This window comes from Cololabis saira, chromosome 7 (genome assembly GCF_033807715.1).
Source record: "Cololabis saira isolate AMF1-May2022 chromosome 7, fColSai1.1, whole genome shotgun sequence".
Lineage (NCBI taxonomy): Eukaryota > Metazoa > Chordata > Actinopteri > Beloniformes > Belonidae > Cololabis > Cololabis saira.
In genome coordinates, this window is record NC_084593.1 from 23,186,629 (window position 1) to 23,202,046 (window position 15,418).

Here is a 15,418-nt window from a genome sequence, read left to right on the forward strand (position 1 = left end):
ATTATTATTATTATTATTACTATTATTATGACTGTTACCTTCATGATCTATGATGATTTCTCATTCATACTAGATATTTTTATAATTTACTCCATCATTTTATGTGCTGTTCCACACTATTGTATACCTTGTTGATTTTTGTATAGCAAGATTTGCTAATAAAGTTTAAAAAAAAGAAAAAACCTAAATGGTCATAGCGCTCATTCCACAAAGGGAACAGGGGCCTGTACTACGAAGCGGGATTTGGGGTTAGCGAGGTAACTTCAGGTTTAACCCTGGGTTTTCAGGACTACGACGGTGGTTCACTTCTTATCGCCATGGTAACTTATGCTGAACCGCTAACCTGCTCCGGAGCAGCTTATGTTCGAGATACAGATCGCCGGGTGTAAAAGCACCGCCCACTGACCAATCAGCTCTCTTGGAAAATGACATGCCCTTTCGAAGAGAATCCAGTGGAGCTCTGTGCGCGGATCGTGAGAGGATCCCTCCGAAGAGAACGCGTATTCTGGGACCACCAAAACCCCTTTGCTTTCCCTGTATGAACGATCCAAAAAAATAAAAAAAAAAAAGGAAAAAAAGAAAAAAGAGGTGGAGGAGAAAATAAAAAATAAATCAATCAACCCTAACCTAATTAACCCTAACCCTAATAAAACAAATCATCACCCAAAATCCGATGTACAGTCAATCCAAAACTAATACCAATTAAATAAATAAATCAAGAAGAAATGAAAAAGAAGATGCATTTGTAAGGGGATAGCAAAAAAGGGATTTTCAATTTCGTCCCTCGAACATTCTGAGAAGTCACTTTAAAATACTAAACACCCCCCTCCTGAAAAAATAAAAAATTAAATAAAATAAATAAAAAAACCCAATTCTTTGGTACAGCATCAGCACAAGTTATCGGTCAACAACAATAGTTATAGAACCAATATATACAGACTGTCTCAGAAAATTAGAATATTGTGATTTTCTGTAATGCAAACACAAAAACAAAAAAAATGTCATACATTCTGGATTCATTACAAATCAACTGAAATATTGCAAGCCTTTTATTATTTTAATATTGCTGATCATGGTTTACAGTTTAAGATTAAGATTCCCAGAATATTCAAATATATGTTTATATCCCTATGAATTTACGCATTTATACAGTCAGCGATCTTTTGCCAGCTGTCTTTCCTGCATTTTGCAGCTGCAACTGTGTTGCTTTTTGCCTGTATTATATGCCTATACTCATCATATTTCCGTAAAATTATTGTTTGCTCTTCGCTACTGAAATAAGCGGCTCTGACAGCGGACTTCTCCATGCTTGCGATTGGTCATGCGCTGAAAACACCGCCCCTTTTATGTGCACGCGCTCATATCCAGATTGGAGAAACCTGGGTTGATATACCGAGTTGATAACCACTGTCGTGTGACCGCTTAGCGTGATTGCAATTGTCCCGCTTAGTGAATCTGGATAAGGAAAAGATATCCTGGATATGTTGAACTTGCTTCGTAGTACAGGCCCCAGGCCTTGCAGGTTTTGGTTTGTTACTTTTTTCCATTCTTCCAGGAAAAATGCTGAAAAAGTGTTGAAAATTTTGAAAAACCTGCCATCTTGAAGACAGTATATGTTGTCCTAAAATCTAATTATACATTTCTGCATTAATGAAGATAATAGCCACACCATCACATAATCTGTTTTTGGAGTTCTGGACAAGAGCCTTGATGGTCCAGATCTCACAGTGCTATTTCCTTAAAAAAAGAAAAATAAAGGCAAGGCAAGTTTATTTGTATAGCACAATTCGACACAAGTTAATTCAAAGTGCTTTACATCAACATTAAAAGCAGCAAGACACAATTAAACAGTAAAGAACAAATACAATGATAAGAAAAGAGGTAAAATTATAAAAAGCACAAGTTGTTAAAAATAAGGGCAGTAGAGTACAGCAGGTCAGTATTTAATTCAGGAGTACGCTTCAGTAAACAGTAATGTTTTTAGCCCTGATTTAAAGGAGCTGACAGTTTGAGCAGACCTCAGGTCTACAGGAAGTTTGTTCCACCGGTGAGGAGCAGAATAACTGAACGCTGCCTCACCTTGCTTGGTTCTGTTTCTTGGGAACCACAACAAACCAGATCCAGATGAACCTCAGGGGTCTGGGAGCTTCATAGGAACTAACAGATCCAGCATGTATTTTGGTCCAAGACCATTCAGGTCTTTGTAGACCAGCATTAAGATTTTAAACTCTATCCTTTGACTCACTGGAAGCCAGTGTAGTGATTTCATGACCGGTGTGATGTGGTCCAGTTTCCTGGTGTTTGTAAGGACTCTGGCGGCAGGTTCTGGATCAGCTGCAGCTGCCTGATAGATTTATTGTTAAGGCCTGTAAAGATGCCATTGCAATAATCCGACCTATGAATGCATGAGTACGTTTTTCCATGTCTTGTTTAGACAGAAACTCCTTAATTCTAGCAATGTTTTTCAGGTGGTAATAGGCAGATTTAGTGATAAACATTAGATGGCTGTTGAAATTTAGGTCTGAGTCAATAATTACACCATGATTTCTGGCTTGATTTGTAGATGCCAATGACATGGAGCCAAGGTGAGCGCTGATCTTTTCCCTTTTATTTTTAGGGCCAAAAATGATCACCTCTGTCTTTTCTGCATTTAGCTGGAGAAAAGAAAGAACACTACACAAAAATAATTGATGATAAAGAGTAAAAAGTTATGTCATATCAAACAACTGATCATAATGGAGGTGAGTAAATTACAAAAGAAGTGAGAATATTCACATTTAGATTATCATTATGTGCTATATTGACTTTTTTATATATTTAATTGAAAAAAAAAAAGCAGCCACAAAATGAGAATGGTTGACTCCCTCTCTTTTCCCATCAACATCCACAAGAGAAGGTCACGTGAAATTATAACACCTGGTTTAAGAGCGGGAAAATCACAAGACCTTTATTTTACTTCTAGTTTATTTAGGATCCAACATTGGACAAACAAATTTGATACAATTGTATTTACAATGCAGTGAAGTACAATTAGTACTCCACTAATTAAAAAAACAACTATTCTTCATTCATCAAATTCAATTTCTAAATGTGCAGCAGTTTCCAGGTTGGCTTCACGGCATGGAAATATGTTATGATTTCACTTTATTTTCAAGATAGAATTTCAGTGATTTCATTAGGGTTGATTTGACTTTGTTCTCTGTGGTAAGATGCATTATTTTGAAAAACAATTTAATCAGCAATAAATCTACTTCCTACACTTTCCAGTGTACACCTGTGCAGTTGGTTTAGAGTTAATGACTACCATGTCCCCTGGACATTTGCTTGTTTTCTCCATTTTTATTATGAATAAAATGAATATAAAAGTTTCGGGAACAATTTATTTGTCCAATACAGACTCCTTCCTTTTGTTGAGGTATTAACGGTGGTTTACATTTGTCTAATTTATTTTTTGGTGTACTGTTTAAGGCAAATTGCTTTAAAGTACACATATGCCCAGGGCCAACCGACGTGTTTTAACACTCCAGTTGATTTCTCTAAAGGAGTTTTATAATTTATTTTGTTTGAGCCAACAGCTCTCTTGCTGTTTCCTGTCAACTCACCCTGGCAAAACAGCTTGTTAGTGTCTACAAGAGCTCTTTTTTTATGAAAGCCAGTTTGTAGAGTTGGACAGATTTTTTTATTTTTTTTTCCCATAACTGCAAATTACAAAATAATTATCCCTTTGTTCCTCCTCATGATTGATTTATCTTTTACAATGTCAGAATATCAAGCTATGTATAAATAACTTATTTATCTTTGGATTCATTAATACGTTGACAGCTGATGAAATACTGAACCACAGTAAAACTCAAAAGGTGAGAGATTTTCAGTCACTTTATTAAAACCATATTGTGACACAGACCAGAACACTTACAGAGCACACAACAGAAATAAATACCATCATGTGTACAGCGCTCATTGTCAAACAGTTATTGCAGCTGGCTTTTGATTTAGGTCATCCAGAAAGAGAGAGAGAGCATGCTATGTCATCAGAAGGTACCACCACTAGTTGGGTTCAGTGTGCTCAACACCCTGCCTGCTTTTGACTCAGGAGTGCAGTTCCTCAAACACTTTAGCAGCTCTGACATGCAGCCAGGCTGCATCTCAGCCTGACTCAATCAGCTCCTGTACAGCTTTGCTTCAGGAGGCATTAAGCTGCTTTAATCAAGGTCCATGTCGGGTTTGCTCTCTGTGGTTTCTGAGGTTGGTTTGCCTGTACTGTCAGTAGCTGCTTTGTCTGCCGTTTCCTCCTGGGTTTTCTCCTGTTCGTTGACAGGACCGTTCTGCTCTGCAGCCGTTTCTTCCTTGGGAAGTTCCACTTTGGGCTTGGGTTTGGTCACAATGGGATTACAGGCAGACAGGAGCTCCTGAGGAATTCAAACAAATGAAATTTAAAAAAAAAAATTTTATATATAAAAAATAATGGTTTTAATCACTGCAAAGACATGTCTTGGCATTACAGTGTTCCTGCACGTGTGTGTCTCTTCACGAGCCATCATCACCTGCAATTTTACCAGTGCTCAGTCAGTGCTTGCAGTGTGGTCATGGGAATGCTCACCTTTGTTTTTGCCCTGATGTTTGGGACTTTGACAACTGGATCCACGTTAAGGCTCTGCTTGTTTTGCTGGTTCATGGTGCTGTTCATCCAGATCATTGCTTCGCTGCTCACTTTGTCCACTTTGTTGACATCTGCCTCATCTAAATGGTCATACAGCTCATCCTGGAAACCAAAGGCAAGAACATTAGTAATGAAGCAAGTTTTATTATAGAAACGGCTGCAGGTTTTAATGAAGCTAAATTAACAGCATTCTACTGCAACTTCAAAACTAAAGATAGGCGCAGAAGTACTTAGTGACAGAGTTTTATGGTTTTGTTTTTATTCACCACCACAATGGATTTGAAATAAAACAATGCATATGTGATCAAGGTGTAGACTTTCAATGTTAATTTAATAGGTTTCACAAAAATATGGCATTTACCATTTAGGAATTAGAGCCATTTAAAAAAAAAAAAAAGTACCTCCATTTTCAGGGGCTCAAAAGTATTTGGGTAATTGACTGAAAAGAAGTAAAATAGGCACAGTGCATTCCTTTGTTCCGGCAACACAAGTGCAACAGAAAAGGGCTAGAGTTGATATCTATTTTTAGTTAACATTTGGCAGCAGTTTGAGCGGCGCTACATTTACCAACACAGTGTTCCTTTATTTGGTGACAAAAACTCCACAACATCAACAGTATTTTGGAGAAGGCAACCATATCACTGTCGGCTCTGTACTCAAGAGATACTTTCATGACTGTACATTCAAGGAGTTTACAAACAGGTGCAGGCTACTGGTTATGTACAAGAAATGGAAAGCCAGATTAGACTCTTCGGTTGGATGAATGAAACCAAGATGAGCTGTTGAACACTAAATGTGTCAAACATGGTAGAGAGTGTGTTGTGGTGTTTGCATATATGCCAAATTGGATGTATTGACTGATTATTATCTATGATGTGACTGTTGACAGAAGAATAAAGATGAATTTTGAGGTGTACAGGACTGTACTCTGTTCACATTCACACAAGCCCCTTTCACACAGCCAGTTCGAGGCGGGAACGTTGCGCCTTTAAGCCGCCTCGCTGTTCTGTGTGAAAGTCACGGAGGCGGAATGGGGGGGCCAAGTGGCCCCACCAATAAGCCGGCAGCGGAGGTAGTCACAGAGCCGTCACAGAGACGAAACGGGGTCTGTGTGAATGACACAGCCGGCATGCCGGGGCCAGCCGGGGCCAGCGCTGACGCTGTCGTCACGCCTCTGATTGCGGAACGCCGGCATGCTGTGTGAATTTACAGACGGGAGCGGCGTTATGCCGGCGTTGTATGGTTCTGTGTGAACCAACAAAGGCGGCGTATTGGCAGGACTTCTTTACACCAATATTGCGGAATCTCTGTGTGAAAGGGGCTACAGATGCGACAAAACTGTTAGGATAGTGTTTCACAGTGAAGATGATAATGACCCTAAATATACAGTGAAAGCAACTGGAGACTTTTTAAAGAGGCAAAGAAAAGTAATATATTATAATAGCCAAGTCCTTCAATCTCCATTCAACAAATCATGCTTTTCTGTAATTGAAGATAACGCTGCAGGTAGCTGCAGCAAAGGCCTGGCAAAGCATCTCCAGGGAAGACATTGGTGCAGTCATTGACTGCAAAGGATTTTATCCAAGTATTAAATATTGTGGTTATGTTCACAATGATGTCACTTTGTCCAAATGTTTTTGAGCCCCTGACAATAAAAGTACCTTGCTCAAAATGGCTTACATCAAAGCTTAAAGGGGACCTATTACGAAAAACACATTTTCACTTGCTTTAACATATATAAAGTGGTCTCCCCTCAACCTGCCAACTCAGAAGAGGAAAGCAACCAAATTCTGCAGTGTCTGTACAGCCGCCCGGATGAGCCATCCAGTGTGATGTGGATCTACGAGCTGTTCAGATTCTGCTCCCTTTTGTTACGTAACGAAAATGCGATTTACATAGGTTGGCCTCCGATGCGTGAAACCACGCCCACAACTAACTCCGCCGGCCGGAGCTTCTGACATTTTTTCAGTGGTGTATCGCGTCATTCAGGCAGCCAATCAGCACAGAGCCTCATTATCATAGCCTCCCCGCCCACTCAGAATCCCGCATAGATAATGAGGTTAGACACTGGGAAGCTGCAGACATGGCTCAGAGGCTGAATTTCTAATTTATTTAGCAAAAACAATCAAAAGCTTGTTTTTAAGACATTCAAGGCCTGTTTAAAATAGGGATTAGATGCCATAATAGGTCCCCTTTAATGTCTACACATTGATCACTTGATTGGGTTAAATCAACTCTAATGTGGTGGTGTACAAAAGCAAAATGATAAAAATACTGTGATTGTCCAAATACTTCTGGACCTCAGTGTATATGAATGTGAGGTAAAAAGGTAGAAGAGAAATAAAACAATGTAAGCATTAAAAAAAGCTTTCAATCTTACTTTCATTTTGTAGGCCTCAACAAACTTCATGTACTGCTGAATTTGTTTCCCCAGCTCCTCAAAAGCTTTGGGTCTCTCTTCAGCCTCCATATACCGGTCCTGGATGGGCTGGCCGAGTTTCTGTAGCACAAACGGTACACATTAGTTCCAGACTTACAGAAATATCTTCACAGATCTAAGGAGGGAAAAAAAAATACAGCCATCAGAAGAAAGATTACCTTCAACTCCCCCAACTTGTCAATGTACACCTGTTTAGGTTGGTCCTCTCCATCTTCATAAAGCCAGTTTTCAGTGTCTTCCAGCTTTAATGACAAACAATCCCGGTCCTAAAAGAATTTGAAAACCGAAACAAAACAGTTTGTTAAAGAAATATCTTTGCACACTTTTCATGCAATGATCACATCTCCCGTCCTGAAAAGCACCCAGTCGTGGTAATATACTCACAGATTCACTGACAAACTTTTCCAGCATCCCATGCAGCTTGTCCCTCATATCGTACACATACTCCTCTACATAATTCTTGGCATCATTCCTCTCCTTCTCCAGCTTGTCCTGCATGATCATCTTACCCTGTGGAAAACCCAAACAGCAACTGTATCTGCTGAATACTTACAGCCCCAGGGCTGATTTGAATAATGTGTGTGATAGCTGAAAATGGGCTCACCTCATTTTCCACAAACAGATTGAGCATGTCGTTTGCTAGCTGCCACTGTGGACTGTTTTCAATCGGAAGGTCCAGCACTTTTGTTTTGACTTTGGCCTTTTTAGCCTGTGGAGGCTGGTCGGACTTTTTCTCACCTTTGTTCTCCTCAGTGCTGGTCTAGAAACGGGAAAATACAAAGTTATAATTTTGTAAAATATTTGCACACTTTCAATTACCAACCAGTTTGTTGTACAAACTAATTCTTGAAAATGTAAATACAGACCTAAATTCGTATAACACAAAAGGTTTAAAGTTTAAACTCTGGATGTGAAGGAGATTCAGATTCACTTGAGTTTTGAGGCTGTATTTGGTGCGACTGTATTCCACAATCTTCCAGTATCAAAACCAATAACAAAAAATGTAAACTTATATTACATTTAAAAAAGAGCAACTTACCTCCATCTCTTCATTCTCATGCTGAGTCTTCTCCTCCGTTTCTTTCGGAGCATCTCCTTGAGCCTGCTGCCCATCCTGATCAGTTTGCATCTTGTTCTGTAGACGTAATAACATGATGTTCTTTTCATCTCATAACAAAAACATGAATAAATATGGATTAAGTTGGACGTAGTGCTCAGAAAAAAATATGTCATGAGGAGCTATGTGATCATAAACTGTATTGAAAGTGTAATAAAGCACCAAAAGTAGAAGAGGAAAACATATGTGAAGCGCCAACACTAAGAAATATGTCGTACTACAGTATATAATAATAATAAATAATGGAAGAAATATAAAGATACATTGCTACTAGGTCTGGAAAACAGTAATTAATAAAAACAAAATACAGCCACAGTTGTTAAGGTCCATAGAGCATGTTCTCAAGGCAGCTCAAGAACATCCCACACTTTGTGTAAAGGAACACCGACTTCATGCCGATGTTGGGGTTCTGAGCTGGAAAAGTTTGAGGCCCACTGCTTTATGGACCACACTTGCTTGAAAGACTTACCTCTCCCTCTTTGTCGGAAACCTGTTCAGTTTCCATGGGTTCCTCTGTGTCTTCACACTTCTGCACTTCAACCAGGGAGGCGCTGGACACACTGAAGATGCCATGAATGTTCACCCGCACCTTGACTTTCACCTTTGAGCTCTCCCCAGATGCTTGTGGGACGACCTTCTGGACCATAAACTGACCTGTTTGTAGGAAGAAAATGAAACAAAAACATAAGTTGTTTAAAAAAAAAAAAAACATACACTTTCTGATGCTCTTAATATTTGTAAAAATGTTTTACTCGTGTTTAACAAACAAGGTATTCTTCTAAGGAGCCAGTTGAGTAAATTAGTAATAAAAGTAGAGGAACTACTGATGGATAGACTAAAATGCAATAGAATACTAGTTCTGCTGTGTCTGCTGAATGTATTAGTAAATATTTCAATCCATAGTTTATTAAATAAGTCTCTTTTGAAAATGAGACCTCATGTCTCAATAAGACTAACCTCTTTAAATAAATAAAAATGTAGGAAGCTTCCACTCCTTACCAATAGTGGGATCAGGATAAGGCAGCTCATTAGGAGAATTATAGTAGGCATCCAGAGAGAAAGGCTCTCTCCGGTAGAAGGTGAGAACTTTGGAGAAAGGTGCTGCGTGGTTCTTAGGAAAAACCTCACAATCACTGAATGAAAAAAACATAGCATTAAATACACTGTAATTCATTTCAGTTAAAAAGGTGAAGAAAGATTTTTTTTTTTTAAAAGGGGAAAAAAGGCTATTTTCTTTTACCTTTCACCTTCCTCTGCAGCAGAATGCCACTTCAGAGAGATTGGATAGGGAACAACATCTGTGATGGAGAACTCACGGACTTTGAAGGCAGGGGACAGAATTGCACACTGTGGGAATAAACAATCTTGTTACCTTTACTTATTTTACATTATGTGAGTCAACAAATGTTGTTAGTAGGTGATTATTTTCTGCTGAGCTACCAGAGGAGGAGAATAGCTGTAAAGCCAGAGTTGACGTACCTGCAGGGCGCATCCTCTGGCCACAGCTTCATCAGCATTCAGAGTGGTGTTCAACTCCTTCCCGAAAAACTTGCTGATTCTCTCTTTGACAGCTGGGATCCTGGAAGCTCCACCGACGATCTCAACTGCATAGATCTCATCCTTTTTTAGCTCTGCAGGAGAAAAACAATGTTTCACGTCAGAAAATTATGTCAACAGGGCAGACAAAGATTTTGAATAAACGAAAACGCTTCATCAAACTTGTACTCACTGGCTTGCTCCAACAGGCTATGCAGAGGAGGCTCCACACGAAGCAAAATCTCTGCAGCCATTTCTTCAAACTGACCCCTTTTGCACGGAAAAAATAAAAGGAACATGACTAAAGCTTTGAAAATAAAATACGTATATAAAACTCAGCAGATTTGAAGTATAGGCAACAAGAAATTATTTTTGTTTGCGTTACCTGTTCATCTTTCCAGTGACATCGATGTCATTCATGAAACACTCAATGTTAAGTGGCAGGTCAGAGGAATTGGCGCTCATCAGTTTTTTCAGTTTTTCACACTCCTGGTAAAGCCTGACCAAAGCTCTGGGCTTAGACCTGACATCAATCTTGTACTTCTTGCCAAATTCCTCACAGAAATACTTGACCAGTACCTCATCAAAGTCTCTCCCTCCCAATAATGGGTCACAGGCTGTGGCAAGGACCTGTGATGCAGAGGAAAGAGGTGATACGAAGGTCGTGAGGAGAAAACAAAGCCAATTTAGAGATCAATAAAGCAGAGTCCTGAGTTTTTGCTACACACCTTGAGCTTGCCCTTATTAAAGGCACACACTGATGTCTGGTATCCAGAGTGTCCGAGCTCCACAAACACCACATTCCTAGCCTTCTCCTCAGGAGGAGGGAGATCCTGTTTATAAATTCCATATGCCAATGCAACTGTAAGGAAAAGTTTGTGATAGTTACTAAGAGCTTGAATCAAAGTTAAGATGCACTCACGACTCTTTAATGCTACTTGGAATCCAACAAATTGTTACAACCTTGCCCAAAAATACTGGTACAGACCTGCAGTTGTCTCATTCATAAGCCTCAGGCAGTTGAGTCCAGCAATCTGAGCAGCATCAACAACTGATCTCCTCTCAGCGTCAGTGTAGTAGCTAGGAACCTGATTATAACAGAAAACGGGGGGAGGGGGTTAATAAAGGAAACAAAAGTAAGTCAAATACAGAGGATATGTTGGCCGGTCTACACAATGCCATTTCAGATCTCACTTGTTATTACATTAACCTGACACACCAGTCATCAGTTCAGGACACGCCTAATCATGTAAAAAACATGTGTGGTTGCAACATGGGTGTGTCTAGGCATTAAGCCTTGCACAGACTGAATACTCACAGACACAACACAGTCAGCCACAGGCTTCTTCAGCGCACTCTCCGCAGTCTCCTTCAGCTTGGTCAGCAGCATGGCAGTGACCTGTTCAATGTTGAACAGCTTCTCCTCCTCCATGTACATCACCTTTAGTAATAGACATGGAGGGTTATGATGACACTGCTCTACAAGACCCAATTCAACATTAGTATTCTGTACAGTCAGTGACTGATAGTGGGCCCATAATGCACACCCGTGGGACTCAACCTGTCCATAAGTTCCATTTGTTCATAGGAAACACAACAGAAAATGCAACACAACCTAGTCCTCCCACTATAAACTCTTCGCTTCCACGTGATTATCAGGGCCTTGTTTTACATTTAGTCAAAGTTCAGATTATGGTGACGTGTGCTTTTACAACCAGATAAAGCATAACTGCTGCACGGGGGATATTAAATTCTCTTCACCCATATGCATTTTGTGGCATGAAAAGTTTACCTGGAAGTTCATGAAGGTGACACGCTCAGAAATTAAATGAAATTAAATTAAAATGCAATGATAATTAAAAGGTAAACAAAATACTGTTATTAAAAAGTGTTGGTAATTATTGCTGTATAAAAATGTCGCTTAAGCTCAATTACTTTATTTTTCTGTTGTTATCATTAATGTTTTTCTTTTTGTTTGGGGCACACGCTGTGGCTTGTGGTGGATCATAAGCTTCTCCAATTTATGTCACAGGTTGTGGCTGCTTTTCCATCAGAAGTTGTCTGGAGTGAAAAATAGGAGGCCTGAATTATAACAATCCCGACCACCTCAGTCCCTTCAGCCACTGCATCACCATTTGATTAAGCGGTATGATCCACTGACCCAGCAAACTACCACTCCATACCACCAGGTGATGGTAGCATTATTGCCATTTCCCAACCCCCAGTAAACAGAAGAGGGAAAAGATGGCAAAAACTAAGGGAAAAAGAAGAACAACAAACTGGAATGATGAGCTCAGCACTGAAGGAGTAGAAAAGGTTGCTTTGTTTCTGTTTGAAATTACTGCAATGCTGGCAATGGATGGGATGAGATCCCTATTATGAAAGGATTTTAAACTTAGTTTGCACTTCATCAATATTATGTGCATATAAAAAATTTGCAAGGCACAGAGTTACCAATTTTCAATAATCTGTTGGTGTCACTGGTTCTGCAGAAGGGAACATTAATGCCTTATGTACAACATCAAACCTGTCTCAGGTAACTGAGGTTTAATAATACGAAGTGAAAGAACATATGCACCTCATTCCACTCTTACCTTGATGCCCGCTGTTCCTGTGGGCATTTGTGCAATATCGTACACCAGGCTGTTTTTGAGGGACTGCACATATGGGTCAGAAAATGCTCTGCCATGAAACCGCTTGAACCCTTGAACTGTGTTCTTGCAGTTTGTGACGACCTGTTCGGAGAAAGAGAGAAGCAGCTTGACATTGAGGACAGGCACAACCAAGCTAAATTGTGATTAATTTTTACTGCTTGTTCTGTGTTAGTGCTGGACTGGACGCCTCGTGCACCCAAGTGTTGTTCACACTCTGTACACTTTCTTTTTTTTCTCGTGTGTAGCCAGTTGCCTCATAGCTTTTGAGGAAAACATACCTGGCTTTTTGCAGCTGCACCGATTGATCGATTCCGGGGTCCAAATGAAACACATGCTCTACAAACACCAAAAACATTATTTGTGTGTGGGTGTGAGTAAAACTTATTTTACAACAGTTCAAGTTTTTATAGCTTGTTAAAAAAAAATTAAAAAAATGTAAAAAACCTTTACTTGTGACAATTATCCATTTAAAGCAGCACAATGTAACTTTCAGCTTTTGTTGAGTTTGGCGGCTCCTTTTGACAAAAGTGGTAGTGCTTTACCAGTAGTGTGGAAGGGTTCCTACCATCCACCTCCAAGTTACATAGTGCCAGTGAAGGCGATACAGACCCCTCAGACCATGACAGAGGTTCATTAAATCTGTTGTAAGTTGATGTACCATCACAATGACTCTGGAAATATTATATTAAGGTGGAAAAGTTACATAGTGCTGCTTTAAGTAACTTTATTCTAATATAAAATCCAATTAAGTTGGCCATGAAGCTCAAAACAACAACAAAACAGAAAACATTTCACAAGCTTCGAGAAAATACTATTTAAGAAACAACTTTAAATCATGCAATTTCAATCACAACAAAAGGAGAGGAAAACACAGTGATTTTAAGTCTAGAATGATTGCACTTGAGACAGCATCTCTGATTTGTAACTGTTTTAAATGATTTCAATTTTTTGTTTCATTTGATTTTAATATTTCATATTACACCTCTGTAAATTTTAATATCTGAAATCTTGTGCTGCCTCTTGGCCAGGACACCAAAATGACCATTCTGCCCATTTTCGACTACGGTGACACCATCTATAGAATCGCACCTCACTCTACTCTCAGTAAACTGGAGCCACTCCATCATTCCGCCATCCGTTTTGCAACTGGGGCTCCTTTCACCACTCACCACTGCGACCTCTATAACCTGGTAGACTGGACCTCCCTTCACACTAGACGGCTCCATCACTGGTTTCTGCTCATCTACAAATCTATCCTCGGCATTACTCCTCCCTACCTCTCCTCTCTTCTGCACCTCTCACAACCTGCTCTAAGGTCCAGTGCCTTCATCAATCTCTCCATCCCCAAAGTCCGCACCACCTTTGGTAGCAATGCCTTCCGGTTCGCTGCAGCTTCTGATTGGAACACCTTACAAAAAACCCTTAAACTTTCTGTTCTCACTTCCATCTCCACCTTCAAACTACATCTTTTATTAAGTACGACCGACTCCTGCACTTGCCTTTAGTCCTCCTTCATGCATACTGACTGTTTTACTTGATTAATTGTTTTATCTTTTGTATTGTGTTTTAATGTATTTTTGCGTATTTATATAACTTTGTTTTTTGTTTCATCTTAGCTCCCTCCCCTTACCCCCCTAGGCTGCACTTGTAAATAAGAAATTTGTTCTTAAATTGCTTGCCTGGTTAAATAAAGGTTAAATAAAAAAAAATAAACCCTTGCAAAAGAGATTTTTTTAATCTCAATGGGTTTTTTTTCCTGGTTAAATAAAAGTTAAATAAAAAAAAAACACTATAAAAATATTTCAAAAAAAATTTCACCATCTTAAAATCAAGACTTGGTGGGAAATGAAGTGTTTGATGAAACGCTGTCCTGGTTCTGTTGTGCACCATTTTGTTCTGCCCTCCAAAACCACTGCACTTTACATTTTGAGTTTTGCAGCATAGGCCAAAAATCTCTGAAACTGATCATGTCTCCTGTAATGAGTGTGAATCCAGTGCAGCATTGACGTGTTTAACCAGGATGCAGCTGGCCTCCTCTCATGTGCTCATTCATGCCCACGGTACATCCACCTGACAGGGCTTTTAATGGCAGTCTTTAGCACATATATTCAACTTAAGAGTCCAAAATAGACATGTAATCATATTAACTACAAAAAGCATGCCGCACACACCGATAACCGTGACTTGGCGTTGCCTTTGACACTCACATGTCGTTTCCTGTTGTGAAATCTGTTAGCATGCTAAGTGGCTAGTTAGCAGCTTTAGCTTCACTCACTAATATGATGGAATTGAAATGAGCATGTGTGTAGATTGTGTAGCGGCCGCCAGAGCAGACAACACGACCTAAATCACGTTTAAAGGGTGTGGCTGGGAGTACTCACGGTGTAAGCCGGTCGCTGTATTCGTTGGCGACAGTTTCGATCCCCCCGGCTCGGGCTACTGCTACATAGCAGTTCAGAAAGCCCACGTCAAAACCCACCACGGACATGGTGGACGGATAACTAGAGCTTGGTACGGTGAGAGGAAGAGCGGAGATGCGGTGCAAGTACTAAGAGCAGCGGCTGCAGGGGCGGTGTGGTCCAGTCCAGTGACAATGATCCACCCTTGAGACGGAACGGCAGCATGCGGCGAACCGGCGAGCTGCGAGAGAATCACAGGAACTCTGACAGGCCGGCGATACACGCTCACTGCGCAGCTGCTGGCGCCCCCTGCAGGCCGCCCCAGGTACTACACTGGCCGCCCAAGGTATTTGGTAGAATTTATTAAAGGATAGCCCCTTGAGATAGATGTAACCAGTAATCGAATTGTAGAAAAAAATCAGGGGGGATGGTGGATTTTATCATATGTGGACAGATAATTTGTGCTGATTACAAATAATATAATATGTTAAAAATAATAGCACTGACCAAAACACCTGCAGAAATACTGCAGGAATGACATAGCAGCAGTTAAATGCAGCCTTCTGTAAGCTTTAAATATCCACTGGGCTTACATCAAATACATCAAAACAC

The 15,418-nt window shown here is 40.0% G+C and overlaps 1 protein-coding gene across 1 annotated transcript; it reads right to left on the bottom strand.

Annotated features, from left to right (window-relative positions):
• Window positions 1-3,858: 3,858 nt before the first annotated feature.
• hspa4b (heat shock protein 4b) lies at window positions 3,859-15,071 on the bottom strand. The gene is made up of 19 exons (XM_061725102.1): window positions 14,789-15,071; window positions 12,686-12,743; window positions 12,348-12,488; window positions 11,072-11,194; window positions 10,742-10,841; window positions 10,482-10,615; window positions 10,139-10,383; window positions 9,947-10,023; window positions 9,697-9,848; window positions 9,458-9,564; window positions 9,217-9,350; window positions 8,687-8,871; window positions 8,140-8,235; window positions 7,705-7,860; window positions 7,485-7,610; window positions 7,259-7,366; window positions 7,041-7,160; window positions 4,601-4,762; window positions 3,859-4,409 (listed from the first exon to the last, which is right to left on the bottom strand). The coding sequence occupies exons 1-19, from the start codon at window positions 14,893-14,895 to the stop codon at window positions 4,203-4,205; spliced, it is 2,538 nt and encodes an 845-aa protein (XP_061581086.1). The 5' UTR covers window positions 14,896-15,071; the 3' UTR covers window positions 3,859-4,202.
• Window positions 15,072-15,418: the final 347 nt, after the last annotated feature.